The sequence below is a fragment of the Musa acuminata genome, chromosome BXJ1-10, assembly GCF_036884655.1.
Source record: "Musa acuminata AAA Group cultivar baxijiao chromosome BXJ1-10, Cavendish_Baxijiao_AAA, whole genome shotgun sequence".
In the NCBI taxonomy this organism is placed as follows: domain Eukaryota; kingdom Viridiplantae; phylum Streptophyta; class Magnoliopsida; order Zingiberales; family Musaceae; genus Musa; species Musa acuminata.
Window position 1 is genome coordinate 30,930,001 of NC_088336.1, and position 27,722 is coordinate 30,957,722.

The 27,722-nt window shown below is 40.4% G+C and overlaps 7 protein-coding genes across 9 annotated transcripts; 4 read left to right on the plus strand and 3 right to left on the minus strand.

Moving 5' to 3' along the window:
• Positions 1 to 2,152: 2,152 nt before the first annotated feature.
• On the plus strand, positions 2,153 to 4,493 carry LOC103969102 (uncharacterized). Its single transcript, XM_065088035.1, has 3 exons — positions 2,153 to 3,435; positions 3,956 to 4,111; positions 4,195 to 4,493. Exon 1 carries the CDS (start codon positions 2,198 to 2,200, stop codon positions 3,410 to 3,412), a length of 1,215 nt encoding a protein of 404 aa, XP_064944107.1. The 5' UTR covers positions 2,153 to 2,197; the 3' UTR covers positions 3,413 to 3,435; positions 3,956 to 4,111; positions 4,195 to 4,493.
• Positions 4,494 to 5,970: 1,477 nt separating this feature from the next.
• Positions 5,971 to 6,747, plus strand: LOC103969899 (uncharacterized). The gene has a single exon (XM_009383536.2). It carries the CDS (start codon positions 5,971 to 5,973, stop codon positions 6,745 to 6,747), a length of 777 nt encoding a protein of 258 aa, XP_009381811.2.
• A 2,645-nt stretch (positions 6,748 to 9,392) lies between these two features.
• Positions 9,393 to 10,908, plus strand: LOC103969900 (transcription termination factor MTERF15, mitochondrial-like). The gene is made up of 2 exons (XM_018819481.2): positions 9,393 to 10,570; positions 10,667 to 10,908. The coding sequence occupies exons 1-2, from the start codon at positions 9,421 to 9,423 to the stop codon at positions 10,678 to 10,680; spliced, it is 1,164 nt and encodes a 387-aa protein (XP_018675026.2). The 5' UTR covers positions 9,393 to 9,420; the 3' UTR covers positions 10,681 to 10,908.
• Positions 10,909 to 12,862: 1,954 nt separating this feature from the next.
• Positions 12,863 to 15,153, minus strand: LOC135596152 (F-box/kelch-repeat protein At1g22040-like). Of its 3 annotated transcripts, none has more exons than XM_065088036.1 (2): positions 15,013 to 15,153; positions 12,863 to 14,655 (listed from the first exon to the last, which is right to left on the minus strand). In XM_065088036.1, exon 2 carries the CDS (start codon positions 14,584 to 14,586, stop codon positions 13,165 to 13,167), a length of 1,422 nt encoding a protein of 473 aa, XP_064944108.1. In that variant the 5' UTR covers positions 14,587 to 14,655; positions 15,013 to 15,153; the 3' UTR covers positions 12,863 to 13,164. The 3 variants fall into 3 exon arrangements, with proteins under 3 accessions (XP_064944108.1, XP_064944109.1, XP_064944110.1); XM_065088037.1 differs by having other exon boundaries at positions 12,863 to 14,660; XM_065088038.1 differs by having other exon boundaries at positions 12,863 to 14,892; positions 15,013 to 15,133.
• A 2,279-nt stretch (positions 15,154 to 17,432) lies between these two features.
• LOC103969118 (protein SODIUM POTASSIUM ROOT DEFECTIVE 1) lies at positions 17,433 to 18,752 on the plus strand. Its single transcript, XM_009382567.3, has 3 exons — positions 17,433 to 17,790; positions 18,212 to 18,287; positions 18,368 to 18,752. The coding sequence occupies exons 1-3, from the start codon at positions 17,497 to 17,499 to the stop codon at positions 18,487 to 18,489; spliced, it is 492 nt and encodes a 163-aa protein (XP_009380842.1). The 5' UTR covers positions 17,433 to 17,496; the 3' UTR covers positions 18,490 to 18,752.
• A 1,336-nt stretch (positions 18,753 to 20,088) lies between these two features.
• On the minus strand, positions 20,089 to 20,532 carry LOC108951465 (chaperone protein dnaJ 20, chloroplastic-like). The gene has a single exon (XM_018819183.2). It carries the CDS (start codon positions 20,530 to 20,532, stop codon positions 20,089 to 20,091), a length of 444 nt encoding a protein of 147 aa, XP_018674728.2.
• Positions 20,533 to 25,124: 4,592 nt separating this feature from the next.
• LOC135596153 (FCS-Like Zinc finger 6-like) lies at positions 25,125 to 27,056 on the minus strand. Its single transcript, XM_065088040.1, has 2 exons — positions 26,585 to 27,056; positions 25,125 to 25,558 (listed from the first exon to the last, which is right to left on the minus strand). Exons 1-2 carry the CDS (start codon positions 26,935 to 26,937, stop codon positions 25,402 to 25,404), a joined length of 510 nt encoding a protein of 169 aa, XP_064944112.1. The 5' UTR covers positions 26,938 to 27,056; the 3' UTR covers positions 25,125 to 25,401.
• Positions 27,057 to 27,722: the final 666 nt, after the last annotated feature.

Below are 27,722 nucleotides of genomic sequence, written 5' to 3' on the forward strand. Positions count from 1 at the left end.
TTTCTCAATGGGCAAATCGAGACCCATAATCGGCCTAAATTGAGCGTTCCCATTGAGTAGGCTTGCTCAATATTTTCTTACCTTTGTTTGTAAGGCCCAATTGAACCCATTACGACCTGTAAGCAGCCCGTTTCTTGTGCGTACGCTCAACCCTATATCTTACTTTCTTTAAATGTTAGTTATAGATTGCTCCTCAGGCAATCAGGTAAGTGTGATTTCTGTGAATTCTTCAACAAGTCTGCTGATTTTTCTTCTTTCTTCCAATTGTAAGTTATCTGTTTTCATTACACAACTATGTGTTAGCATAATATAGATTCTTCATCATGTCTGCTGCAACTATGTGTAAGCATAATATAGATTGGAAGTTAAATATATCTCGCAATGATTGTAAGAATTCTTCAATGTCATGGAGAGTATTCAAGCTGAAGCTTTTGCGGAATCATTTAACTATTGATTGTTATTAGCAATAAGTAAGAAGGACATTGCAATAGCATTCTTAGCTTAAATTTTGATTTGCTAATTACCTTACTTTTCACTAAAGCATGATTGTGCTCTGTGATATTTTTAATCAAAAGCTAATTGTTTCTCTCCCTTAGATTGGTAGTTTTTGAGGTGTTACTGTTATGTGTAGCAATATTATGCAATGGAAGGTAAACTTGTGCATTTTAATATTGTCTCACATCTTTGCAATGATCATAAGCAATTTTCAAGTTTCTGGTGGTGAATCCAACCTCATGTTCTGTTGATTCATTTCACTCCTTTTCTGTGAAGAATGCAGCAGATACTGAGAACACCAAAATAACATTCTATAGATGATGATGTAAAATGATGAGAATTTTGCCAATTATTTAATTTGATTTTTTATGTTGCCTGCTACTTTCCCCACTGTTGTTTTAGAGTGGAGTTCTTAGCCTATGTTCTTCCAAGCATGTTTGCCTTGAGCTAAATGTAGTACCTGTGGGATTTACAATTGAAAGGTATGCAGTATGATGAAGGCAACAGAGGTGCTTAATGGCTTACTGGGAATGGATGCTTAGATGTTACATAGATGTACTTATACTTTGGGTCTCAGTTGATATAGCAAAAGGTTTGTTGTGAGTGCAATGCCTTTTGTGCCATGGTGCAGTTGGGAGCTAAACACAATGATAATATCTATATTAAGATAATGTGGATGAGGCAAATGTGAATTTTGTTGGTGGATATTACATGGTAGCCTAATCTTTCCTTTCTTGTTTGAGGATCAAGATCGGCAGATAATTAAAACTTTTGGATGGAGGAATCATCATATCTCCGGTCCACTAATTTTCATTTTATACGGATCATTTTCATATCGAGATAAAATAACATATTAAAATATTTTAATTTATCTTTTAAATATCATTAATATCTAGTAATATCAATTAGTCGATCTAATTGAATTAGATTTAATTATAACCTAATTAAATTGATTTTTAATTCTCATTTAATCGATCTAAATTATCTTACACTAATATAATTTAGATTAAATTAAGTTTAATTTTATATTAAATATATTTAAATAAATCAAATTGGTTCATAATCACCTTCAATCAATTTAAATTTATCAAATTAGATTTGGCTCAATAGAACATAAATGAAATAAAATAAAGGTAATAAGTTAAACTATTTAGTAATATGTTAGGTTAAGCTAGGCAATGTAGCATTACAAATAATTATACATGTACCATACCAAAGTTATGTTAGCTCATAGCAAGTTATGTTAGCTCATATCCCATGGACTAATCATGTGTATGACACATGACTGTCCATGTTGGATCGGATTGAACGACTAGTTGGCTTAATCTATTGGTTGAGTCTAATCTACGAGTGGTGGTTTAGCATGTGGACAGAGCCTGATTTGTTAAGCAAATTTTAACCTATTATATTATTTAATTAATTGATAAAAATAATATTACTTAACTTAAAATATTGAATATTTATTTTTATAAATTTTATTCATATGAAAAGAAAGTAAATAATTATACTTCAACCGAAAGATTTGAGTAAAGATGAAACGGTCAAATTAGTATCTTAAGGTCATTTTATCCATATTTTTGATATGGATAATTTATTCCTATAATTTTTGTATTTCTTGTTGATAGCGAAGGTTATACACACTAGCTATAAGGACGGTTGTAGTGATTAGGGTGCCGCTGCGGCCGCCCTCCTTTGTCCCATAATGGCGGCTGCGAGGCTCCGCACCGGACTCCGCCGCAATAGCCCTCTGCCCTTGTTCGAAACCTGCCACCTTCCAGATCGCCTCTTCTTCTCCTCCTCTGTCGACGCTGCCACCGTCACCGTAGGCGGCACCATGTCTCCAGATCCCCACTTCATGGTGGAATACCTCGTCAACTCCTGTGGGTTCTCCCCCTCCGAGGCAGCCAAGTTCTCTAAACCCCTTGCGCGCCTCCGATCCACCGAGAATCCCGACGCCGTAGTTAACTTCATGAGATCTCAGGGCTTCGATGGCGCCGGTATCAGGAAGGTGATATCTCGGAATCCCAGTCACCTATGCGTGAACGTGGAGAAGAACTTGGCCCCGAAGTTTCAGTTCTTACGCGATTTGGGCCTATCGGAGTCGGATATCGCCGATGCCATCCTGAAGAACGATTTCATCCTGCGCCTCGACGTTCACCGTTCCTTGATCCCCAAATTGGAGATGTGGGAAAGTCTCTTGGGATCGAGAGAGCTCGTTCTCAAGCATCTCAAGAAGACAAGATGGTTTTTCTCCTCCAGCGTTGAGAAGACGTTGCATCCTAACCTAAAGTTCTTGAGGGATGAGTGCGGCATTCCTGAAGAAAGGGTCTCTGTCGTCTTGAGAAGTCACCCACAATTAATCTCACGGAAGCCAGAGTCTCTCCGAGCTTTGGTGGCGAGAGCCGATGAGCTGGGGATGCCACGGCAATCTCGGATGTTCGTGCGGACACTTGATGCTCTCTTCATGGTAAGCAAAGAAAGGTTCGAGGCCAAGGTCGAGCTCATGAGGAGCTTCGGGTGGTCGGAGTCGGAGTTTTCTTCTGTAGTCAGGAAAGTACCCACCTTCTTATGCATCTCCCTCGATATGATGCGCAGAAAAATGGAATTTTTTATCAATGTAGTCGGGTACACCCCTTCCTTCATCGCCTCCCAACCAACTATCTTGCTATATAGTCTGCAGAAGAGGGTCATTCCTCGGTTTCATGTGACGGAGATGTTGAAATCGAAAGGATTGTGGACTGGACAATGCAAGTTTTTATGGATTCTCATAATGTCAGATACCAAATTCATGGAGAAGTTTGTTCTCCCTCACAAAGAAAATGTCCCTGAGCTGCTTGATATTATGAGAGTTGCTGGCGCGTGTAAAAGAAATGATACCTTTCATTTGGCATCGGAGGATGAGAAAGGGCTTAACTGATTGTCTGATTTGTGACGACGAAGGTAGATTATTCCCCTAATTTGAGATTTTGGAAATTTTATGCAAAGAACTTATATAAAGGTGTATTGAGGTGTGGGATATTTCTTTTATGACAAGCTAGATTTGCATTGATTATAAATCAAATTTGTTCTGTCTTACTGATTGTTAGCTTAAATTATTTCCTGATTTTCTTTGGCGTAGTATTGTTGGTTTGTATGTAAACTGCATGTTCTAAAAATTCTACCTAACAGTCCAACTGATATGACCTTTGGATCTATCGAAGGGACTTTTGGCTTTTGTCCAAATTAATTCCAATTCCAGATTGGTTTTTGTTTGGGTAAGTCTTGAAGAGTCATATTTCAGATCAAGTTATGCAGTAAGTATATACAAAATATCACCAAAGATCACATGAAGTTGCCGAGTAGTAGTTGCTCTAACGATTTAAGTGGCTGAAAAACACTTGAACTTCTTTGCAAACTTATTTATTTATGTACTAATTGGAATATTCAAATTTGATTGATGCATTGTAATATTATTATGCAGTGGCTTCAATGGAATTTGAAAGACCAGTTGCACTGGGTTGATCAGGAGTCACCAGCTCTTCTGAAATGTCTTCAACCTCCTTTGGAATTGCTAAAGCTTTTCTCGCATCAACAAACTCTTGCAGCTCTTCTGCTCGTCCACTCTTTGTGATTCCAGGTGCAGATCTCTTCATTCTTGGAGTTCATTCTTGGATTCGGTGCATGCAACTTCTCATCCACCCTTTGTTATCATGGCTGAAGCTTCTGCTCTACCCGAAAGCCTTCGGAAGGCTAAGAGAATTGCGATGATTCGCTGGTTCCTTAAGAATATTTTGGATGACATCTTATCTCTCTGTTCAAGTCTTTATGTTGTCGATGTGGTCTATGTTTCCCGGCGTCATGAATGACGTGGCTCGTCCGCTAGTCAATTTTGGGGGAACTGTAAATTCTTTCCGTTTTTTTTTCCTCTTCTAATGATGGATAAGTGTTGCTTAATCCACTTTAACCTTTAATGAAATTTCTCCTTTTTTTCATTAAAAGAAAAAAACTCTTAGCATGCATGCTCAAAAGGTTTTAAAGTGACAATTAAATGTGTAGAGTTTATGTATATTACCTTTAGCTCTTGTTGTAGAGTTTATGTATATTTACATCACTAGTATTTCACACTTTCTTGACCCATTCTCTGCTAGTTTTCTTTTCTGCCTAACCATTCCATTGTGCAACCAATAAATTATTTTGGATCCAATTAATGAATAATTATATATTTTAATGTGTAAATAATAATAAAAAAAACCACTTTTTAAAGAAATCAGGTATTTGTTATAAAGAGACAAAATTATATAAATATTTTGTAGACCATAATTTTTATCTAAATAATTTATTACTATAATTTTTATTTCTCATGCATAACGAATGACTAATAATTTGAGTAACTCCAAACTCAGAAAAATTCTATGAAACAATATTTTCTGATAAAAAATTCACTACTATATCTATGAAAGGTTCATTTCATACAATTGTTGTAATTATATACCATACTCTATTGTCAGACTGCTTTGAGGTGTGGAGAGTGATATATACTCTTACAATCTCACAATTTGCTTGCATAGAAATTTTTACTTGACAAACCACTCACATGAGAATTCTAAATAGAGATTTGGGGTATATCAGAGTCACATTCGATCATTCTTGGATTGAGAGTCACATTATTGCATAACTAGTATGATGCATGCAAAATACAAATTTTAAAAATATTATAGTATGAATAATTATAATATATTATAATCCAAAAATAAAATTTTAAATATTTGGAGGAAATATAATAAAATTTTAGAAACTATATATAGCATGAATAATTATAAAATATTTTAATCAAAAAATAAAATTTTAAGTACTTGAATGAATAGAGAAAATATTAGAAACTATATATAGTATGAATAATTATAATATATTTAATCGAAAAATAAAATTTTAAACACTTAGAGATAAAAGAAAATATTAATTTTTTAAAAAATATAAAAGCGAAAGGAATCGTCTTATTAAATAAAAAGAGTTAGCCCTTCAAGGTAATAAATTTTTTAATTTTTATATTTCTTTAATATATATATATATATAATTAATAAAAATAGTATCACTAACTTAACATTTTGAATATTTATTTTATAAATTTTATTCATAAGAAAAGAAAGTGAATAATTATACTTAAAGATTTGAGTAAAGATGAAACAGCCAAATTAGTATTTTAAGATCATTTTATCCATATTTTTGATATAAATAATTTATTCCTATAATTTGATATTTCTTGTGCGTAGCGAAGGTTATACACACTACGTATAAGGAGGGTTATTGTAATTAGGGTGCTGCTACGGTTGCTCTCGTCCCACAATGGCTGCTGCGACGCTCCGCTCCATACTCCGTCGTAATAGCATTCTGCCCTTGTTCTAAACCTGTCGCCTTCGAGATCTCCTCTTCTTCTCCTCCTCTGTCTATGTTGCCGTCGCCGTATGCGGCACCACATCTCCTAATCCCCACTTCATGATGGAATACCTCGTGAACTCCTGCGGATTCTCCCCCTTCGAGGCAGCCAAGTTCTCTAAACCCATTGCTTACCTCCGATCCACCGATAAACCCGACGTCGTCCTTAACTTCATGAGATCTCAGGGCTTCAATGGTGCCGGTATCAGGAAGGTGATATATTGGAATGCTAGTTACCTATGCATGAATGTGGAGAAGAACTTGGCCCCGAAGTTTCAGTTCTTACTCGATTTGGTCTTATCAGAGTCGAATATCGTCGATGTCATCTTAAAGAACCATGTCATCCTCCTCCTCAACGATCACCATTCCTTCGTTGCCAAATTGGAGATGTGGGAAAGTCTCTTGGGATCGAGAGAGCTCGTTCTCAAGCATCTCAAGAAGACAGGATGGTTTTTCTTCTTCAGCTTTGAGAAGACATTGCATCCTAACCTAAAGTTCTTGAGGGATAAGTGCGGCATTCTTGAAAAAAGGGCCTCTCTCGTCTTTAGAAGTCACCCACAATTAATCTCACAGAAACCAGAGTCACTACGAGCTTTGGTGGCGAGAGCCGATGAGCTGGGGATGCCACGGCTATCTCGGATGTTTGTGCGGACACTTGATGTTCTCCAAATGGTAAGTAAAGAAATGTTCGAGGCCAAGGTCAACCTCATGAGGAGCTTTGGGTGGTCGGAGTCGGAGTTTTCTTCTGCAGTCAGGAAAGCACCCACCTTCTTAGGCATGTCCCTCGATATGATGCGCAGAAAAATGGTATTTTTCTATCCAAAACCAAGAATCGATTAAAATGAAGATAAACTTGGAGGAGTGTCACAGAGGTATATCTACCGATCGTAAAGAAAGACACGAAGATGTGAGGTGATGGATAGTAGGGTCATGGGCATGGTAGCGCCATGGTACCGCAAAGACGGGACTTCCATGAAGTCATCGATCCCTTGCTCTTTTAGAGGGAGAATGCAGAGGCAAACAATAAGTACCGAGACAAAGTTGAAGGGCAAAGATCAGGAAACTTCGTAAGACCGATGTTAATAATCTTTTTCATTAAGATAGTCGAAAGTAAAAAACTTCGAGTTGATACAAGAGTATTCAACCGAGGAATAAAGTAGACAGTACGTGGTGCTATACCTTTGCAACTCAGTAGGAGTAGGCAACAAAGATGATGGAGAAGACGGATACAATCCTAGTGGCGACCAAAACTATTAGGGATATGCTCCAAGTTGGGGTGAAAACTTCTTGCATTCAAGAAGTTCAATAGTATTGAGAAGGTGAATCACAATAGCTAACTCAACGCAATGAGTGCAAACACTTCGAGTGCTTCAGAAGTGTGAGCAAAGAGTATGTGAAAGCTAGTAATCAGCTCGATGCATGGAGTACAACCCTCGAGGAGACAGGCGAAGTCAAGTAACCTTTGCCTTCTTAACTCTTAAGAGAATGGGCAAAACTGAGTATCTCAATTCTCTTATCTATCCAGCAGAAAAGCTCTACACAAGTTCAAAGACCCTTCGAAGAAATCGAATGGAAGACAATAGTTGTCAAATCCTCACTAATGGTGATCAGTGCTACTAAGAGTAGATTATCCACTTCATTTTCTAACAGAATGTCAATTGAAAGCGGAAGTAGTGCGAACCTACTTGGAAGTGATGATGAAGTGGAAGAAGAATCGATAAACAAATTTTATAAAGGTAGGACCCAAAAATTTTAAAGTCTGCGAGGCGATGCTCGCTAAAGCTCCAACAAGCATCCACCGAGTTCAAGCAGCACGAATCATTTGAGAGACTAGCACATACTAAGGATGATATTTTCCTTCATCTAAGGGATCCACGGGAAACAACAAGGATCAGCACAACTTAGTCGACCCCACACCAGAGTCAGAGTTATTAGCGAGTTGAAACAGCATGGCGAATCAAAGTCCGACTACTCAACAACAACGACGGAGTGCAGTTGGGAGCCATGAGGCGCATTGCAATTGGAGCACAAGATTGAAGACTCAACAAAGGCGAGGAGATGCAACGTCTGCAAAAGTTTCAACGAGGATGTTGAAAGAATAAGTGGGGGAGAATGTTACAGACAAAACTATAAACGAGGTGTTTGATGTAATGCTCATGTATGTTTGTGTCTTTCGGTTTTGTATATGCTTTGCATAGCACGTAAATGGATGATAATAGGCTTAGCAGCCTCATTTTCTTTGGTTTTGGTGGCCATCTTAGGCTTGCAAACAAATATTATTTCATGTGGGCACTTGTGGGGATTTGGGTCTATAGTGAATCATTTTGTACCCTTTGTTGTGCGACCATTTAAAGTTTGTGAAGTCTATTTGTAATTTATATTGGTTATGAAGTGCTTGTTGGAATGATTAGATGTGCAAACTAACGTGTAATCTAAAAAGGTTTAGATGTGACAATTAAATGTGTATTTCAAGAGTCGTTAATTACCTTTAGCTATTGTAGTAGAGTTTATGATCATTTGCATCGCTAGTATTTCAGATTTATGCACATTATCTTGACCCATTCTCAACTCGTTTTTTTCTGCCTAGCCATGCCTTAGTGCATGTCTTTAGTATCATTTCAGATAGGATCATAATATTATCAATCATCTTTATCGATGCGTGATATGCGTTTTATATTTTGATATCAGTTGTCCCGTCTTTACTGTGCAGGAAGTTATAGAACTGATAGAACTTGTAAGTTCATCAACAATATTGGGAAGATACTCTTTTTTCTTTATGACTGAATAATAATGTCCCAAAACTTTTTGTCAACACACGTATGTCTCAATTTTGGAAAGCCAGACATTAATGAAATGAATTTATGGAAGTGAAAAAAAGTAGAATTCATGAATTTAAATCAGACAAGTAATCTAAGCAAAATCGTGCACTTATATCATGTTAATGAACCAATGCAATGTGAACATAAAACATAAAGGATAGGATACTTTCTTTCGGATGCTCACGAAGTTGGCATGTATCGATTGATTGTATCCAGTTGAAAATGTGGCCTGCTATAATCAACAGGTGTTGTGATATATATATATATATATATATATCATCGATCAGCGAATAATCTTTTTTTTTTTTTGCATGAGTATCATAGTCGATGGGCAAGATGAGGTAAAAAATGACGTAACGTGTATAAAAGTACAGTAAAAAATGATGATAGATAGAAGTAAAATGAATATTAAAAAAAAATATTTTTTTAATTTAGATAATTTCATAAGAAAATTTTAAAGTTGAAGGTTTTTTTATAAAAAGAATTCGTCGGACGATCAAATCACTTTTCTCATGAAAAGCGTGTTTTCTTATGGAGAGATAAAATTATATAAATATTTTGTCGATCACTTTATCCATATTTGTGATATAAATAATTTGTTCCTGCAGTATTGTATTTCTTGTGCACAGCGAAGCTTATACACACTATATATAGGAATTAGGGTACCCCTCTCAGGTCTCTTTCTTCTCCCACAATGGCGGCTGCGACGCTCCGCTCCGTACTCCGCCGCAATCGCCTCCTGCCCTTGTTCGAAACCTGCCACCTTCGAGATCGCCTCTTCTTCTCCTCCTCTGACGTCGCTGCCGCCGTCACCGTATGCGGCACCATGTCTCCAGATCCCCACTTCATGGTGGAATACCTCGTCAACTCCTGTGGGTTCTCCCCCTCCGAGGCAGCCAAGTTCTCTAAACCCCTTGCGCGCCTCCGATCCACCGAGAAACCCGACGCCGTCGTTAACTTCATGAGATCTCGGGGCTTCGATGGCGCCGGTATCAGGAAGGTGATATCTCGGAATCCCAGTCACCTATGCGTGAACGTGGAGAAGAACTTGGCCCCGAAGTTTCAGTTCTTACGCGATTTGGGCCTATCGGAGTCGGATATCGTCGATGTCATCCTGAAGGACAGTGCCATCCTCCGCCTCGACGTTCACCGTTCCTTCGTCCCCAAATTGCAGATGTGGGAAAGTCTCTTGGGATCGAAAGAACTCGTTCTCAAGCATCTCAAGAAGAGAATGTGGTTTCTCAGCTTCAGCCTTGAGAAGAGGATGCATCCTAACCTAAAGTTCTTAAGGGATGAGTGCGGTATCCCTGAAGAAAGGGTATCTTCCGTCTTGAGAACTGACCCAACTCTTATCTTACTGAAACCAGAGTCACTCCGGGCTTTGGTTGTGAGAGCCGAGGAACTTGGGATGCCCCGACACTCTCAAAAGTTCATGTCGATCCTTAAATCTCTCCACATGATAAGCAAAGAAACACTCGAGGCAAAGGTTGAGCTCCTGAGGAGCTTCGGGTGGTCGGAGTCCGAGTTTTTTTCTGCATTCAAGAAGTTACCGAGCATATTATCCATTTCGCTGGAGTCGTTTCGTAGAAAAATGGAATTTTTAATCAGTGTAGTCGGGTATACCCCTTCCTTCATCGCCTCCCAACCAATTATCTTGCTATATGGTCTGCAGAAGAGGGTCATTCCTCGGTTTCGTGTTTTGGAGATGTTGAATACGAAAGGCTTGTGGACTCGACGAGGCAAGTTTTTGTCCTATGTGAAATTATCAAATGCAAAATTCCGGGAGAAGATTGTTCTACCTTACAAAGAAAAGGTTCCTGAGCTTCTTGATATTTTGAGAGCAGGTGAGTGTGAAGGGAAATGAGCCCTTTTATTTGGTATCAGAGGAGGATGAGAAGGGCTTAGCTGATGGTCTAACTCACATGTGAATTTCTCAACAGGAGATGAGCAGTGATTCGGCACCTTTTTCCTTGACAACGAGCTCTCTTACATCAACCACCAGTCTTGGCTACTGAGGTGCAGTCCAGTGAAAGAATTATTCCTTTGGTGTCATATGGTAGTAATGTTGTAATTGGAAGGTCTATGCAGTGGCCAACACAAAATGTCTTCCAGTTTTACTCATTAAGGTTCATGGAAAAGTCTCTTCTTTTTTGCAAAGAAGAAATCCCTGGATGCTTGTTCATAGTTTTTGTTTTATTTTTTAGTGTGTTAGTTTATTTAATCTGTTCCGAGGTCAGTATGACAAGGTTTCAAAATCATTTGGTTATTATCTCAATTCTCAATGGGCAAATCGAGACCCATAATCGGCCTAACAAGAGGTTCTTAATGGCTTACTGGGGATGGATGCTAAGATGTTACATAAATGTACTTAAATCCTTTGGGTCTCAATTGACATTAACAAAAGGCTTGTTGTAAGTGCAATGCCTTTGTGCCATGGTGCAGGTGGGAGCTAAGCACAATGATAATATCTATATTAAGATAAAGTGGATGAGTCAAATGTTAATTTTGTTGGTGGATATTTCATGGTAGTCTAATCATAAGTGAGAGAAGATTGGATGAAAGAAATAGATTAAGTGAAACAACAAGGATTTGAGCCTATGAGAGATAAAAGGAATTAGTAAATGAGTTCCTCTAATGGATTGAGTCAGAATTTATTTTGTGTCAAGTCCTCATCATCTTGCAAACCTTTTATTTTGTCATCAATTATGATTGTGGTTAACTATGTAACCTTGTGTAAAAGAATATATATATATATATATATATATATATATATATATATATATATATATATATATATATATATATATATATATATATATATATGAACATTTATCTCTATACCCCTATCTCCAAGATCAACTGGATTGTTGGATTAATAATAATAATAATGGACTATGATTATGAGGCAAAAAGAAAAGAAAAATCTTATTATGCCTTGCAAAGTATCTGTCTACTTCCACATATGCCACTTAAAAAATATAATACTTATATATCTCTCTAAAGGGCAAAAAATATCAGCTATAGTGACCCTTTTCATGGGCATACATAACCATATGTGCTATACCTCTCCTATCAAAAATATCTTTTTTTGATTTTTTTTTTTACTTTACGTCAGCAGTCAGTTCTTTGCATCTTTTCGTGGATGGATGTGTTCTTAGTAGAAATAGTTGCATTACGATGCCAAAAGATTGGGTTTTGGTGCTCTTCCATGGAGTTTTGCATTCATCTCAGATGGATTAATTGCCTGTTAAAGGTCAGATTTGTGGACTTTAAAGTGCTCCTACCTATCATTTGGAAATAATTATTGCATAAGGAATTGGGAGGAAGTCAACCTCATTCCTTTCATGTTGAAGAACAGACCACTTCAAAACCATCATGAAGCTTCATGTTGTATGAAAAAGTCAAACTCTTCATGCCATGAAGAAGCTTCCGTGGTAAAGAAAGTCAACCTCAATTTACGGTGGAGACGACCTTCCAAGGGCGGCTGTTGAGTCGTCATGCATGACACCATTCTTCGCGTTGCCGCCACCCCAAAATCCACGCTCGTTCTTGGAACCCCATATTGTTGCCTTGGCCTGCAATCCAACCACGAGCACTATAAAGCCAGTCTCGCCTCATCTCTCGATTCTTACACATGGCGACGATGGGAGCAGACTTCGCGCAGGCCTATGTCATGAAGAAGCTCAACAAGGAGAGGATGAAGAGTCTGGAAGAGAAGATGGGAACGGGGGCTGAGCAGCAGGAGCTGAACAAGAGTGCCTTCTGGATGATGACGAAGAAGAAGAAGAAGAAGATACACCCAAATGGATCGGCATCACCCAAAAGCAGCGAGAGATCTTTGGCACAGATACAATGACGAGACAAATGGCTCGGCATCACCCAAACGCAGCGAGAGATCTCTGGCACAGATACAATGACAAGAAATAGGAATTAAGAATACTGTTATTTGTTTCTCATTGTTGGGTATATGTAATATTTCACTGATGAATAGTACAAGAAGAAATTTATGATCTTGTCTAAAGCTGCAGTTTTTAGAGCCACAAATCTACTAGCATTTCTCCTCAATCTTGCAGAGACCACATTTTGTGAAATTATCTCACATTAAGAATAATTTATGAGAATGAAACAGATAGACCTAATAATCCAAGTAGCACAAGTTGTATTAAGCAAATCACAGCTACATATCACCAAGCAGTATCATTTCGAAACCAACATAAAAGGCTGCTGCAACAGGAACAAAAAGCTGTAATGACTGGAGCAGCATCGACTATACTTCAAACGACTCATTGTAGATTGCACAACACCAAGCTTGCTTCTATACACTTCTGATGTATTGATGTAGATATGTCTTTGATATAACAATAGATGCTAGCTCCACCATCCTGTTCAGGAAAATAATGTATTTACAAGAGTTGGGTGATCCCGAGATCCAAACAGGTCAAAGATCAAGGACCTGACAGCCTACAAGCTCTGCCGCCCCAAAATCCTTAGCAGCAATGACCTTCAAAATTTGAGGTTCTTCCTCTTCCGAGGAATCCGCAATGGCGTCAACCGGAGCAGTTGATGAAGTCGAAACATTCGAGCCTCTACATCTCCGAGAGTCAGCCTCCAATATAACAATATGATCACTGGCATCTTTTGTGATAACATGGAGCTTCCCAAGGAAACCAGCAAGTAGATATGGAGACTCAGAGTCGTTGAAACAATGAAGTGGAACCCTTTCTGCAACAACTCTCCAAGCATCCTCCTCCTCATCGTATACCTTTATCTGGGCACTGTCCAGATACCTAGAAGGATCCAAGGCATATAGATCCCCATTGACCACAGCACCCAACTTTGTCCCTGCCTGTCTTGCAGGCCAACCGTCACCCATACCAGGTGGCATGTCCACCCACGAACCTGTCTCTGGGTCATAGACCTCACCTCCGATATCAAAAAAGAAGGGCCAAGAATACAAGCTCTGAGGAACACACAGCCTTCCTCTGTATGAAGCCATTCCTGTTGCAATTGGCTTCACCATGTCAGCCAAGAAAGCAAGAGGAAATACCCGTGTTTTCAAGAAAGGCATGCTTGGCAACTCTGTCCAAAGACCAGTTGCAGGATCAAAAGCTTCGGCGGAGTGTAATGGAGTTAACCCATTTCTTCCCCTAATGACACCACCCACAGCGTAAAGTTTGTCGTTCAACAAGCATGTCTTACAAAACGCCCTGGCACTGATCATGGAATTCACTTCCTCCCACAAATTAAGGCACGGATCATATCGCCAAACACAGTCGATTGCAGAAGCTCGAGAGAATCCCCCCAGTACATAGAGGCAGCCACCAACAGCACCAACTGCGCAACCACAAAACGACATTTGATCCAAGTTATCCCTCCGGCCAAGCCAGCCTCTTATGAGATCAGCAAGTTTGATGCTAGATCCGACCACGCTCCACATCCGTAATCTAGGCAAAACCCTTTGTCGCTCCTCCTCGTTCGCAAGGCAGGGCATCGGTGGCAAACGTTGCCACTTACTCAAACGAGGGTCCAGTGCATGCCATGAAAACTTATCCGTTCCGGTCTTTGTCATCATGTATAACCATTCTTCGGTCACCCCCAATTCTGCCCTCAGCCGAAACAGCTCATCGCTGATAATAGCTGCCTTCCAACGCTGGGAAACCAATTTCACGTTCAAGTAGTAGATTCTCGGCAATCTCGCAAGAATTTGCATCGAGATTTCATCTGGAAGACTGGCAATCAGTCTCGGCTTGTCATCGCAATAGCACGACATCCTCAGCCTCTTGTTTGCGTCGCCACGGGGCGTCTCGGAATTCTCACCTGCGCGAGATTTATTGGCAGGCACGCTCGAGAATGAACCCATCAAGATCAAGTAAACTTCCACCGGCTTTTGAGGCAGAATGGGAAGCCAATTTCCAGCAAACCCCTCGATCTATTCTTCGTTACCAGAAACAAAAGAATATCAAATTCATCAGACTAAACGAGATCAGACAATTCTCCAAAAGGGGAGAACCCCCCTTTCAGAACCTTCAAGCAGACCCTAAAAATCTAATCTTTGCAGTGAATAACGAGGGGATCAATCGGATTCTACTGAGACTTTAGAGCTCTAATCAAACAGAAGAACTCGCACAAATCAATCAGCCGATCAAACATCAGATCAGAAAAAACCCTACCAAAATCGAAACGCAATTGAGAAGTGTGCATTCCAACAGGAACAACAGAAAACGGAAAAGCAGATGAAGCCGAACGATACCAAGAACAGAAAACATCGAATGAAGAAAAAAGTCACCTTCAGGTAGCGATCGGGAACAAGAAACTTTCTCCTTTGATTTTTCTTTCCTCTTATTTTTCTTCGTCTTTTTCTTCTCCCGCCGTGCGACGACAATTACTGCAACTTTCGGCTTACGGCTCTCTGATCCATCTCCCCGAGCGGCATCCTTTTCTACGGCCAGGGCTGCGTCTTCCGCGACTTAACTCACGATTTTTCGGTAATCGACAAATCCTTCTTCACCGTGACTAGAATCGTTGCTTCGGTCATTCGTCGTCTTACGCGTCGTCATCCGTAGTTACCATCTAGCACGCGACCGAAGCCACCCCGAGATGGGGCGACGAATCCAACGATCCAACCTGCCTCCACATCCGCGCTTCTCGGTCGCGATCCACGTCCATCACACTTTGAGCTTCGTGCAAGAGTATTTCTTATATATATCAGTAGAGAATAACACAGAAAGAGTATTTCCTATTTATATCCTTTCACGAGGGTAGTAAAATATTTTTGAGTTCAAATAATTCCAACAAAAAGTCACACGAACCTTCTTTGAGATAATATTATCAGAACTTCTTGTTTGTTCAATACAAGTATACCGATCTAAAATAGGGATCGTTGCAGACTTATATAGGACGTCTTAATATTAATAGACACCATCCTTGTCTAATACAAAGTATTCTTTATATTTTCATTATGCATCCTTCCGTGGAAAAAATAATAGATAGAGATATTTATTATGAATCATAGTTCCTTTTTATTGGTGATAGAAATAGCGTTCGTCGGTGACCCGACACGCAGATGCATGTGAGTTTCTGGGTCCCGCTGTCGTTCCTGCCAACTGTCGACGTTCGGCGCAGGCGGGCGGGCACTTTCCGTCCCACTGTACGGACACGGTGGCAGCCATGCACAGTCGTGGCACGTCCACTTTGTGGGTCCCGTCCCCAGCCCACACCTGGTTGGCCAGCTCTAAGCGCTACGTCGACGACCTCCTCTCAGTGCCAGGTTTCTTTTTCCGAATAAAAGAAACTCCATATGTTCAAATCCTTACACAAAATACTGATTTAAAAAGAAGAAGAAATCCTTTCTTCGAAAAATACTAACTGGTAAACATGTTGACTCTTAATAATCAAATCTACTAATGGATGCTTTTTGGTGTACCATTCGAAGAGATCACTGTTGAATGGATTTTGTAATTTTATGGGAATGAGATTATACAAATTCTCCATTCAGACCACGTATTATCATCATTGCATGCAGGCTATTTATGAATAAATAGGAGAATTCCTCGATGTCGACATGGAATTCTTGTTCATAGAGATCAGATCTTAAAATATTTCTTACTTGCAAAGGTATTCTGTGCTAGTTTATAAGAAATATGTGCCCTTTTGAATGCACTCTTGTCTCATTGTCCCCATCTCATCTTAGGTGACGATATACTAAAAACCTCGAATACTTTGATGGTCACATAATGTTGTACAAGTCACAGCCTACTCTACAAGGTGGTTGTCACCTAATCTCTCCAACCCTAGAGGATGTAGATGAACTCCAACACCTAATTTAGGCCAAGTTCTCTCTTTTCCTTTGTAGATTGTCCACATTCCGAGTGGTGGGGGATACTCCTGATGCTTTTGTAACAAGGAAAGTGGAGGAGGTTCACAAACCTTATCATGTTGGAGAATGGTAAAGTAGCAACACCGTTCCTTGTGGGATACCAGTAAGAGTGTTTGTATGGACAGATGGGAGAGACTCAGGCAGAGATCATGCCATGGTTTGGTGATTGGGGGTGTGCAGTAAAAAGGGAAAAAGAAAGCAGTAAGACTTGGGAACTTAGGAGGGAACAGTAATGTGTCAGAAGACTGTGAGCTGCTCAGTCTTCAGTTGCCGAATCTTTCCGTCTGTTTACAGCATTAATTGTACTGAACTTTAACTGAATCCCTACCATCTTTGCTTCCATTCTTTTTCCTCTCTCTCTCTCTCTCTCTCTCTCTCTCTCTCTCTCTCTCTCTCTCTCTATTTTACCATTTGGTTTTGACCACTGTTATCCCTAGCAACTTCTTTTTGCAGTCATAATTCCACCCCTGATGCAAAACCTCATCCATCTGATTCTGATCAGATGGTTTATGTGCGGTGAGAGGATGGCGTAGAAGAAATGATGATAGTGTCTTCTGCTACTTGCAGCTCCTCTGGTTAGATCGGTCATTAACAAAGCATGTCTCCTTTACAGTATTCCCAGAGCACTGTGTAAGTTACAGTACTCGACACATTAATATACATCTCAGGATTTATGTAAAGAATTAAAGAAGAGGTAACAGTAAGTAATTATCCTCATGCAGAAAAGATAGTTTCTCTCTCTTACTTCTTACTAGTTCAGTCTGCCAAACTTAAAGTTCAGCAGGAACACCATAACTTTTCTCTCTTTAAGTACCACTCTTCCCTCTCTCGCCTTCTTCCTTGTAGTGAAGTTGCATATCTCTTTCTCTCTCTCTCTCTCTCTGGTACACACACATGAAGGCCAATGGCTTCCTGTGCCGGTCACATATCGACGCAGTTTGCGTCCCCGGCGACCCTCGGTCGATGATAAGGCCACGGCGGCCGGACAGGACGCTGGTGGAGCACTCGAGGCTGGTCGACTTGAAGTACTCACGTCTTTTCGACTCCCGGAGATTCCACTCCGGTGACCGGAGCCGGGCCGTCACCCTTCCGATGGTTACGAAGAAACAAAGAGACCCACCGAGGCCTGCAAAGACGAGTACCAGCAGCGTCCCCTCCCTGCCTCCACCCAGTGACCATGTCTTTCAGGTAACACCCTCCTACTCGTTAACCTTTTACGACTCGCGCCCTGTGAGACTTCAAGAGACGAAACTTTGTGCTTCAAACGTACATAAAATGGTTGATTTACTACGTTTAGAGTAGCAAATGTGATTTGGTAGCTATGTGGAATAGACAGCGTTTGCTGCGGTGACAACATTACTTTAATGGGAATTTGAGGGAAGAGAAAAGGTTAAAGTAGGATGGAAGGATCAATACCAGTGGAAAGCACAAAGGCTAACAGTGATACTATATTCTTTCATGTGGAGGAACTGCAGCACTGGACCAGTGGATACTTTTTCAGATTCACTTTTATCTATAGACACCAACCTATTTTTTTGTCTTGAGATCCACTACAATTATTCTCTTTTGATTTTTGTTCTCCAATCCTTGATTTATTTATGTTTGCCAGGTGGTGGTGATGAGGGTTTCGATTCATTGTCAAGGATGTGCAGGAAAGGTTAGGAAGCACATCTCTAAAATGGAAGGTATGAGATGCATTCTGGACACGATTATTGTATGGTAATATTCACATTCGGTGGACTTTTCTGACAATCAAAACTGGCAGGAGTGACATCCTTCAGCATAGATCTGGAATCCAAGAGGGTAATAGTGATGGGACATGTGTCCCCAGTGGGGGTCCTGGAGAGTCTATCAAAGGTGAAGAAAGCTGAGTTCTGGCCATGCTGAATTGAACTTAGGGTTCCTCTTGTGCATCATAGTCTCAAAAAGTGCAAGAGCTTTTGGAGATGACAAGATGGATCATGCTTTTCTTTTTGTGCCTATGTTTGGCTGTTGGTTAGTATTGTGGCATTAGCATAGAAAATTGTGTTGATTGGTAATGCAGACCTTGACAGTCTTGTAGTTCTTCTATAATATCCTCAATCATCATGTTAGTTCTATATCTTATGGTCACCGTATATATGATATTGGGACTGCTGTACATTACTCAACCGAACCATGTCTTGTTTTATGTAATATGTGCTCATCAATCAATTTTAACTTCTGAAACCTCTCTGTTGATGGAAACAAGATGAATAATTCTATCTTGAGACCTACAAAGTCTGGTTACTGTCACTCTTGAGGACCAGTGTCTGTTGTTTCAGGACCACCTGGCCATAAACCAGGATAGAGTAGATCCACATCTAAAGACAATTATTAATCCAGGAGTAGGATTAAGAGCCATGCAGTGTTAAGAAAATGCAACCAGAAGATGGTGTGTTGCTGTTTTCTCTTCTATTTCTTTTCAGGATAGTTGGCATTGCAGGTTCATAGACTTGGTCGTTGGGGGGTGGTGAGTCCTTTGGGCACCTAAAACTGTGGCAAGTTGATGTGGACTGACAACTTTTTGATCATGGTGGGGTTGTCATGGCATGGTAGCGTGGACTGAGCACAGTGTGGGTGTGTCAGCTTGGGACAATGGCGATGATCCTCCACTCATGGCAGTGGAAACTGGCCACCAACCTTTTGGGCACCACTTCAGTGGCTTGCCAGTCCTTTGATGTACCCAACAATAGTGTAAGATGGCAGCTTCTGCTTTCAGATTATCTACAGTGTCTTCAGCTTGGTTTCTGACCTGTATTCTTGTTGCAGCTGTATGCTTCCTCTTCCCAAGCTGCTTCCGAGATGTACACGACTCTGAAACACCTTCCCTTGTCTCTCCAAAAACAAGTAATGCATGCTTTCAGCATGGGTTCTTGAGATCCAACACTTGTTGAGGAGAAGAAGGTGAACCATGGTGTGGGCCATGGATCAGCAGGGAAAGAAGCTCGATGACAGTATGAGAACATTCACCGCTAGAGCAAGGAAGGAAAGTAGATTTGAGACTCTGCATCATACATACATGAGAGAGAGGAGCAGTGAGCATTAGAGCCAGTGTGATTTGATCCTTGAGCTGATGCCCTTCCACCAGCACACGCTCTCTCTCTCTCTCTCTCTCTCTCTCTCTCTCTCTCTCTGCACTCCACTGTTGCTGGGGATGCATGGAAGCAGAATCTTAAGCTGGAGTTTACTGTTAATTAGGATCAGCAACGTTGCTTTGTAAATTAATGGTATATTCACATAGCAATATCCAACTGCAATAAATTCCATCAACATGTAGAAATAAATTATTTAAATATATGAAGCTTACAAAACCCCTCATAATGCTATTGGGTTGTGAAAAGTGGCAATTGATCACATGTCTTATCATTTTTATTCGAATATATCCCATGAACAACATTGAATGATGTGGAACGAATTAAAATGCTATGAACAGTAAGACTATGAACACATTGTTCAGCGCCATCCTCATGGCATCCCAACTCCCACCATGGCTTCCTGGCGCTGATCCGACCTTCGCCGCAGTCCGCGAAGCTGGGCTTCCCAGACTTCTCTGTCCAACTCCGGCCGCCGCCTCTGTCCCTCCTTTCTGCCATATCTCAACTCCATGTCGTGTTTCCTGCGTAAAGCAGGGTTCGACAGCGTCTCGTAAGCTCGCTGCATCTCGATGAACATCCTCGTGCACTCCTTTCTCCTCCAAGGAGCGCAGACGTCGGGGTGGCACCTCAGAGCCATGCTCCTGTAGGCCTTCTTTATCTCCTCCACCCCCACCGTCTCCGACTCCAAGGAGAGCACCTTGTAGAAGTTGGTCTTAGGTTTAAGCTCACTGACAATGGCTCTGCAAGAGAGTCTTCTCAGTTTGGAGTCCCATGAGATGGTTGGAGCATGCGAGCTGAAGCTGAGGGAATACATGATGGATGGAACAGAGGAAGGAGAGAAGGAACACAGATATATAGCCTGTGAATGGAGAAAACAAGGAGAGGAAGTTGACAAAATGATGGCTGTAAAACACGGTTTGTGATGGTAGACCGAATCAAACAAATCTATAATTATAATGAGGTTTTCTGTCTTCTACTGACCCATAAAAGATTGAACTTTACGTGCCAAGATTTCCTTCGACTACACGATTGCTTTGCTGAGATTATATATGTGTGGCCGGCAATCATATATATATATATATACTTTCCAATAATCGATGATTCCTCAACAAATCAATTGCTGAAGTCAAATATGTTTTTGTCCAATGTTCTGATTAGATATCGACGACAGCAAAGTCCAAAAGATCTATGAGCAACAGTTGGAGCAGTTCAAAGATCCACGAACGTTATCCTTGGGATCAAGAGAGAACGAATCGCCTTCTTAAAGATCAAACCTTTACAGTTGAAATGATTTAAGCGATTCAATGGCTGATAAAGAGATAAAATCCAATATTTAGTTAGAATTTCTTGGGTTAAACACTTCCCTGTCCCATCTATATATATACATCATCTTGATCCCCTTCATCTCTTCCCATTTCCTCTGGTCTTTGATTTGCTTCCTTCAAATCTCTTACTTGCTTTCTCTGCTTCAGTCTCCTCATCCATGGCCATGCCTAAGGTGGCCTTCCTGCTCTTTCTTCTGCCAGCATGTCTGATGGTTTCAGATATTACTGGTCACAATGCTGATGGTTGCGATCGTAACCATGGTAAGTCCACCATCTAATTTTTTGCTGCAATATATTGATTACATTTTTGAACCCAAACATGTTTCAATCTTGCGATGGGTAGTGTTAGAGGCTATATTGAAGATTGTTCTTTAGGAATCAACAACCTGGTATGAAGACCGAGTGGTAATCAACATCACAATCTCTTACATGTCACTATGTAATTCCTTGATCACTATGTATTCATCCTCATCAAAGAATCTGGCACTGTATCCACCTTCATCATCTCCGACGACATCACCACCGAAGGCACCAACAGCTCTAGCACCAGCTCCTGTCTCATCAGTGGTGACCGCCACGGAGTTCTCGGTGTTCATGATCGCCTTTCCCGTTGCTGCAACAGTTCCCGATATTCTATCTTAGCTTAGATTTCCTACTGCTAATCGTTAGGTTAGATGGAGGATCATAACTCTTTGCCCTTTTTTCTAGCATCACTATGATGGGTAGGATTGATTAGATAGATTGTTCTTCGATTATATTATTTACTCCCTTGTACTGATCCTTATTGACATATCTAATAAAACTATATTTGCAATGTGCATTTGTTTGAATTATTGACTGTGATGGAGTTTCAAGTTCCAAGGAAGATGATAATGAAGCATTCAATATTCTCTGCTTTAGCCTTAAAGATGCTACAGAGTTGCTCTAATCCAAGCCATATCTACTTGTCTGTAAACAAATGGTATCGAGCTCATGCTGTGTGCCCTTCAGATCAAGGTACCATCTGACCAAGAAACCAACATAATCTATTACAGAAGGACGCATCTTGGGAACCTAAATACCAGGCAAATTTGGATCTCCATCTTCTTGGATCTCTCAACTGTTGGCACACGTGTGTGATCAAGATTCAGCAGGAGTATAGCAGTGCAAGATAAGGGCAGGAATCCATGGATTTGAATGGGAGTAGTTTAGACTTCACAGCAAAGGGCTCCACAGCAAGTTGAGCTTGTCAGTAGGAGGAGCTGCAAGCCTGTCGACAAGGGTTGCCCGCAGTGACTTCTTTTCTTTTCTTTGCAGCGGGGAAGAGTCCATGCACTTCCTGTCACCAGTCGGCTTTGTTTGCATCCCCCATGGAGCTGTCAAATGTTAGGGTCTTCAAGTTGCTCACCAGTCTATTCCTCAACAACTGGACTACATTATTGGTCACCCTGATGGCACCACAATCTTTCACCAGTCTGATTCACAATCTTTCAGAACTCTGGAATTTCCATTAGGTGAAGGTAAAAACAAAGTGGTGTGTGAAGACAACAGTACTCACTTGCATGCTCTTGCTTTTAGCTCTTATTTCCCTGATTCATTTCTGAGACAGGACTCACATTTTGTTTCTGAAAGGCTGTTAATGCCAACCCTTCACTGGCAGACCACAGTGATCACAAAATTTTGCTTGCACTCAAAATCTGTGCTGCAGAAATAGTGGATCATCTCATTGATCTGCCCTCAAGTTCATCCACTCACTGCATAGACTCATCAATCATGTGCTCTTCTCTAGAACATTATTTAACTCCAGTAGGGGCTACAGAAGCTTGCCCAAATCCTTATCCAACCCGGCTAATTAAATCAAGAGTGCATCTCAAGTGTCTCATATGAGTATTTTAGATACTATGATCATTTGTTAGCCAACCTTAAATAGAAAATTATATGTATAGCCACTTGCACAGGTGACTCCATTGGGTAATGGACAAATCTAAGCTGAGTTGAGAACGAGGTTGATTAGGTTATTTGGAAGAAATGGCTTGGCTTTCTCATCGACAGCAAGTTCTGATGTGAAAAAAGGAGACAGTGATCAGTGTGGCTGTGACCTGAAAGATATATTAGATATCAAACCCCCATAATAATTCATGGCTGGGCCTTCCCAACTTGACCACAGATTGCAATACCTTATGTCATGTAAAGGTGACACAGATATCAGATTACTGAATGCCACTCCTTTTCCCCATGGGAAGACCAAATGGAAGAAAAAGATTGTCATCCTTTCGGAAGGCCCTCCATTGTATCATCAGCCACATTTGTTCCATCATGTGTGCATGGCTACACCTCAAATCTGCATCTTTTTTGACCATTTAATTTGGTAGGGCCTCTGCTATGCAGTCTGATTTGGTTCTTTAGACTGTGCTACACTCAAAGAAGCTAAGGAAGCTTCACTGGAAACAACAAGAGGGATTTGATTTAGCTTATGAGATAATGAAGAGTATTGTTCTACACTGCATACTGCTGAAAAGTTAGAACTACTTCACCGCACATCAAGCTTTTGATTCTGACCGAAAGATGGTGGCAGCGGTCATACTAAACGATAAATTTGGAGCTACGCAAAGATGGGAAGACGACACGTTCTTCTGAATGGAAAAAGAAGAGGTGAAGTCTTTCGGTCAATGCAGGTTGCTACTGATTAACGATGTAAACTACTGAGCGAGACGTTGTTTCTGCTTTACGTCACAGAGCAACGATGAGAGAGGAAACGAAGGGTGATAGCGTTTGGGTTGGGGGTTGCCATCATTGCTTCGTGTCGCTCTAGAATCCCTTTACACACGCACATTTCCTTGTGCTCTCTCCCAGTTCCATACGTCTGAACCCCACAGCATGGGAGCTGACACTGATCCCACCACAAGATGATTCCTGTTCTCCACCACTGTGATACTGATAATAATAATTTAGCAGGTGCCGTGATTAGCCTTCTCCGCCATTGGGAGTCCTTCCATGGCTCTGTTCTAAGTAAAGGAGCAGAGCCTTCGATGTACCCTCAAGAGTGAGATGAACAGTAGCTGTGTTTTCCACTACATTTCCTACTGTTGTGATTTATTTGTTCGTATATTTGGTGGATTTTCTCATCAGATAGCCTTATCTACTCTGCTGGGGGATTAACAATAAGATCAAAAAATCTTGCTGCTTGAGATGCATTGTAGTTGAATCACAAGACTATGGTTGGATAACTTTATTTACTACTTAATTGTATTATTTTGTGAGAGTGATGGATTGTTAGTACTTTTTATTTTTTGCTGGGGTCAAACTTGATCATGTTAGTTAAGATCATGATGCATGATAATGTACTTAGATATCTTTTCTAATAAAAATTTAATGAAAAATATTGATAATATTAGAAGCAAGGTGAAAAAAAAATAAAAAAATTATTTGGTACACCAAGGCATACTGCTCGGTACGTCCTGGTACGCCCTGATGTACCACCCGGTACACCGGTACCGTACCGAAACACCGGTATGCCCTGATGTACCGCCCAGTACACCGGTACCGTACCGAGCCCGAATCGAAACACTGGTACGATACGATACAACGAACCTTGATTGAAAGAACAATGTACTCATCCCATCTTTTCTTTAGCAAATAAGCAAATGTTCAGAATGGATACACAGGAAGGTTACCATATAGAAATCACCTAATTGATAATGTAATTATCTAGAAGACCAATACGAGGAAGTATAATTTATACATATGATTAAGACTTGGTAATAATAATAATAATTTTCTTATAAGCAGAATTACATGTCCTTGATGTCTTCATTCAACTTTTGTCTTCAAGATAATATGCTCATATTCTATTCTCAACAGCTTGTAACTCCAGTCCATTTTTTGTTGGCTCTACAATAATATTCCTGAAAAGATCTCTTGATTGCCATTCATAAATCACCTGATTGATAATAACCATCTGCCAATTAAACTGGAAGGCCAAATATGATCACCTAATAGAACATATGATTGAGATCTGCTCAAAACTAAAAGAAAACCATCTTCTTCCAGGCAGGTATCACCATTACAATGACACTTAACACAAAGGTTGGAGATTCTAACAAAACTCAAAAGGTAGATAACCATTCCATTAAAAAAAGAGAGTATCATTTTACAGAGGAACAGAGGAATCTAGAAGAGAGTGTAGGGTCTCATATTACTTCTCATAAAAGCCAAGAAGATTGAAAACACAACAACATCGAGTCTACACTTCTTATCCTGATGAGTTTGTTGATGCTGGAAACCCATAAAACCCCACAACATTCATCTGATTGCATTATAACATTTGCAATCTTTTCTTAGGAGCCTTTGCGAATTCTATAAACAAAGAAGCCAAAAGCTTAAGCAGCCGTGGCTGTTCCGCCATTGCCAGATTGTTCAGTGTCATCGGTAGGAGAGGGTGTATCCTTCATGGAAGTCGGGGAGCATTTCTCTCTCTGTTCGTCTAGGTTCATTTGCTGCTGACGACATTCGAGGCTACAGAATGCAACTTCACCCCTGCAAAATGCAAGAGAATATACATGCACATAGAGAACTTGTAGGAACACAGTCCAAACATTTAATGCCAATTCCATAAACATCTGAATCACATTAGAAAATTAGGTCTTAGCCCCAGAGAATATATGAAAGACCAATCAGCTTCTTCTTTTTTTTTTTTTTCATTTATAAGACATGCAACTCATAACACTATTTATTTACTTTGCATTTGTATAAGACATAAAACTCTTAACACTAAGAAGCATGGAAAGGAAAAAAAGATTTCTTGAATTATGAGGAAAAGGAAGTTGCTGAGATGCAAATATCATGGAACCAAACAATGATATGATCACATGGAAGTTGCTCAAGTCTAATACTTTCTCCTGTTGAATTAATATGAATCTGTACAAGACATGTAGCTTATAACAGTAGTGAATTAAAATGCAGGGAAAGACATATATAAGATGACTAATGAGGAAAAGGAAGTTGATGAGATACAAATATCATGGATCCAAAACACAGACATGATTAGTGCAGACTGGGTAATAAGATGATGTATGGAAGTCTGGAATTACGATAAATCAAATTCTTCCTCAAAGGAGGGTAATTAAAGATAAGATCTGTAACTCATTACAAAATCCAATGAGATCTGAAGTAGAAACTTCCTATCTATCTACAGTAGCTATGGTACAACTAATTAGATTTTAGTAAATCTATTCAAACAAACAAATCAAGAAAATGGACAGTTATAATAATCATCAAAATATAGAAGAAAAACAATTAAGTTGAAACTAAAACTCCTCAAACCATCAACAAAATTAGAACTTGTAAAAACAGAGACGACGAAACCGAGTAGCATATCAAGATGAACAAAAGTAAACATTTAAAGAACCAAAATAAAATCTACAAGCAGAAAAACCATTGACGAGTATGTAGCGAGAAAAGAAGAATCGATTACTTAAGTTTAGGTGGGGGAAAAATCGATCTTTGAACTGGAAATCATCAAGCAAACCGAAAAAAAAAAAGGAACTTTTAGTAGAGAAGTACCTATACATGTAAGCATCGCGGCCGGGTCCGAGGCGGCGGTTGCAGAGGCCGCAGGCCCTCAAGAAGGGCGCCGTCCTCGCCGCGGCCTCGAAGTCGCCGGAGTTCCTCCTGTGCACGCCGCCGCGGGGAGACAGCATGGACCCCACGTAGCTCGCCGCCCGCCAGTCCGCCCCGGTCCCCGCCGTCCTCTGCGCCACCGCCCCCGCGCCGTGCCGTGGCTCAAGGTGGCGGCTACCGATCCCGTCCTGAGCGAACGGCTCGGGGGGCTCCACGTCGAAGAGGACGCCGGCATCGAACTCCGTCGAGCTCGTGGTCCGCCTCATCGGAGGCCTCGGACGCTTCCCCAGCAACATCTTCGTCTCCTCTCCTCTTCTTTGGGAGGGCAGGAAGCTGCGGCGAGGAGGCGGTGACGGGACCACTGACCAGAGAGAGAGAGAGAGAGAGAGCAGAGGAGGGAGTGGGGGTTTCAGAAACCGCGTGTGGGGGAGATAAAAGAGAAAAGAATAGATCTGGACCGTTCAATATTGATGATCCGTCCTTTTAACCGTCTATCCCCTCTTTCTTTGTCTTCATATTGGAACTCGACCCAAACGCATCGAACCACATTTAAGTGATCTTAAGAGATGGCATTGATGAACTCGACACGGGGAATGTATGATTAGAACGAGTCAAGTTTGACAACGTGGCATGGTTCATTTGTGTACTACTACTACTACTACAAGTCTCCATTTTGAGCATCTATTACCAATTGTTCTCTCGCTTGCAATGGGTGTTTTGTTCTTATATAACACCATCATCCTTTTGGTGTATAAATGGTATTCTTGTGAGCTTCTACTCCAATTTGTTTTCATTGGATTATTAAAATTATGCTTACGTGATTTCTACATGAGATCAAATAGGATTCATATTTATGCACGTAAAGACACGAAGTATAGAGATCGGACAAATGAAGCATACTCATTATTATGTGTGTGGAAAATCTATTTTCCACTTCATAATTTATCGACTTTGAACTCATGGATGAGTTGGTGACAACGATTAATACGAACGCATGCTTTTTTTTTCTTCTTGATTCTTGTGGGAAAGATTAGAGACGGAACCCATTGATGTGGTGGTGATGTGGGTCGATCATGTTTCG

What these genes read in the sequence shown, in the direction of transcription:
- LOC103969102 (XM_065088035.1), top strand. Translation starts at nt 2,198, where the DNA reads ATGGCGGCTGCGAGGCTCCGCACCGGACTCCGCCGCAATAGCCCTCTG.
- LOC103969899 (XM_009383536.2), top strand. Translation starts at nt 5,971, where the DNA reads ATGGAATACCTCGTGAACTCCTGCGGATTCTCCCCCTTCGAGGCAGCC.
- LOC103969900 (XM_018819481.2), top strand. Translation starts at nt 9,421, where the DNA reads ATGGCGGCTGCGACGCTCCGCTCCGTACTCCGCCGCAATCGCCTCCTG.
- LOC135596152 (XM_065088036.1), bottom strand. Translation starts at nt 14,586, where the DNA reads ATGGGTTCATTCTCGAGCGTGCCTGCCAATAAATCTCGCGCAGGTGAG.
- LOC103969118 (XM_009382567.3), top strand. Translation starts at nt 17,497, where the DNA reads ATGAAGGCCAATGGCTTCCTGTGCCGGTCACATATCGACGCAGTTTGC. An exon ending in CCAGTGACCATGTCTTTCAG is followed by an intron (nt 17,791 to 18,211) that starts GTAACACCCTCC and finishes TATGTTTGCCAG; the next exon opens with GTGGTGGTGATGAGGGTTTC. An exon ending in GCACATCTCTAAAATGGAAG is followed by an intron (nt 18,288 to 18,367) that starts GTATGAGATGCA and finishes CAAAACTGGCAG; the next exon opens with GAGTGACATCCTTCAGCATA.
- LOC108951465 (XM_018819183.2), bottom strand. Translation starts at nt 20,532, where the DNA reads ATGTATTCCCTCAGCTTCAGCTCGCATGCTCCAACCATCTCATGGGAC.
- LOC135596153 (XM_065088040.1), bottom strand. Translation starts at nt 26,937, where the DNA reads ATGTTGCTGGGGAAGCGTCCGAGGCCTCCGATGAGGCGGACCACGAGC. An exon ending in CGCGATGCTTACATGTATAG is followed by an intron (nt 25,559 to 26,584) that starts GTACTTCTCTAC and finishes TGCATTTTGCAG; the next exon opens with GGGTGAAGTTGCATTCTGTA.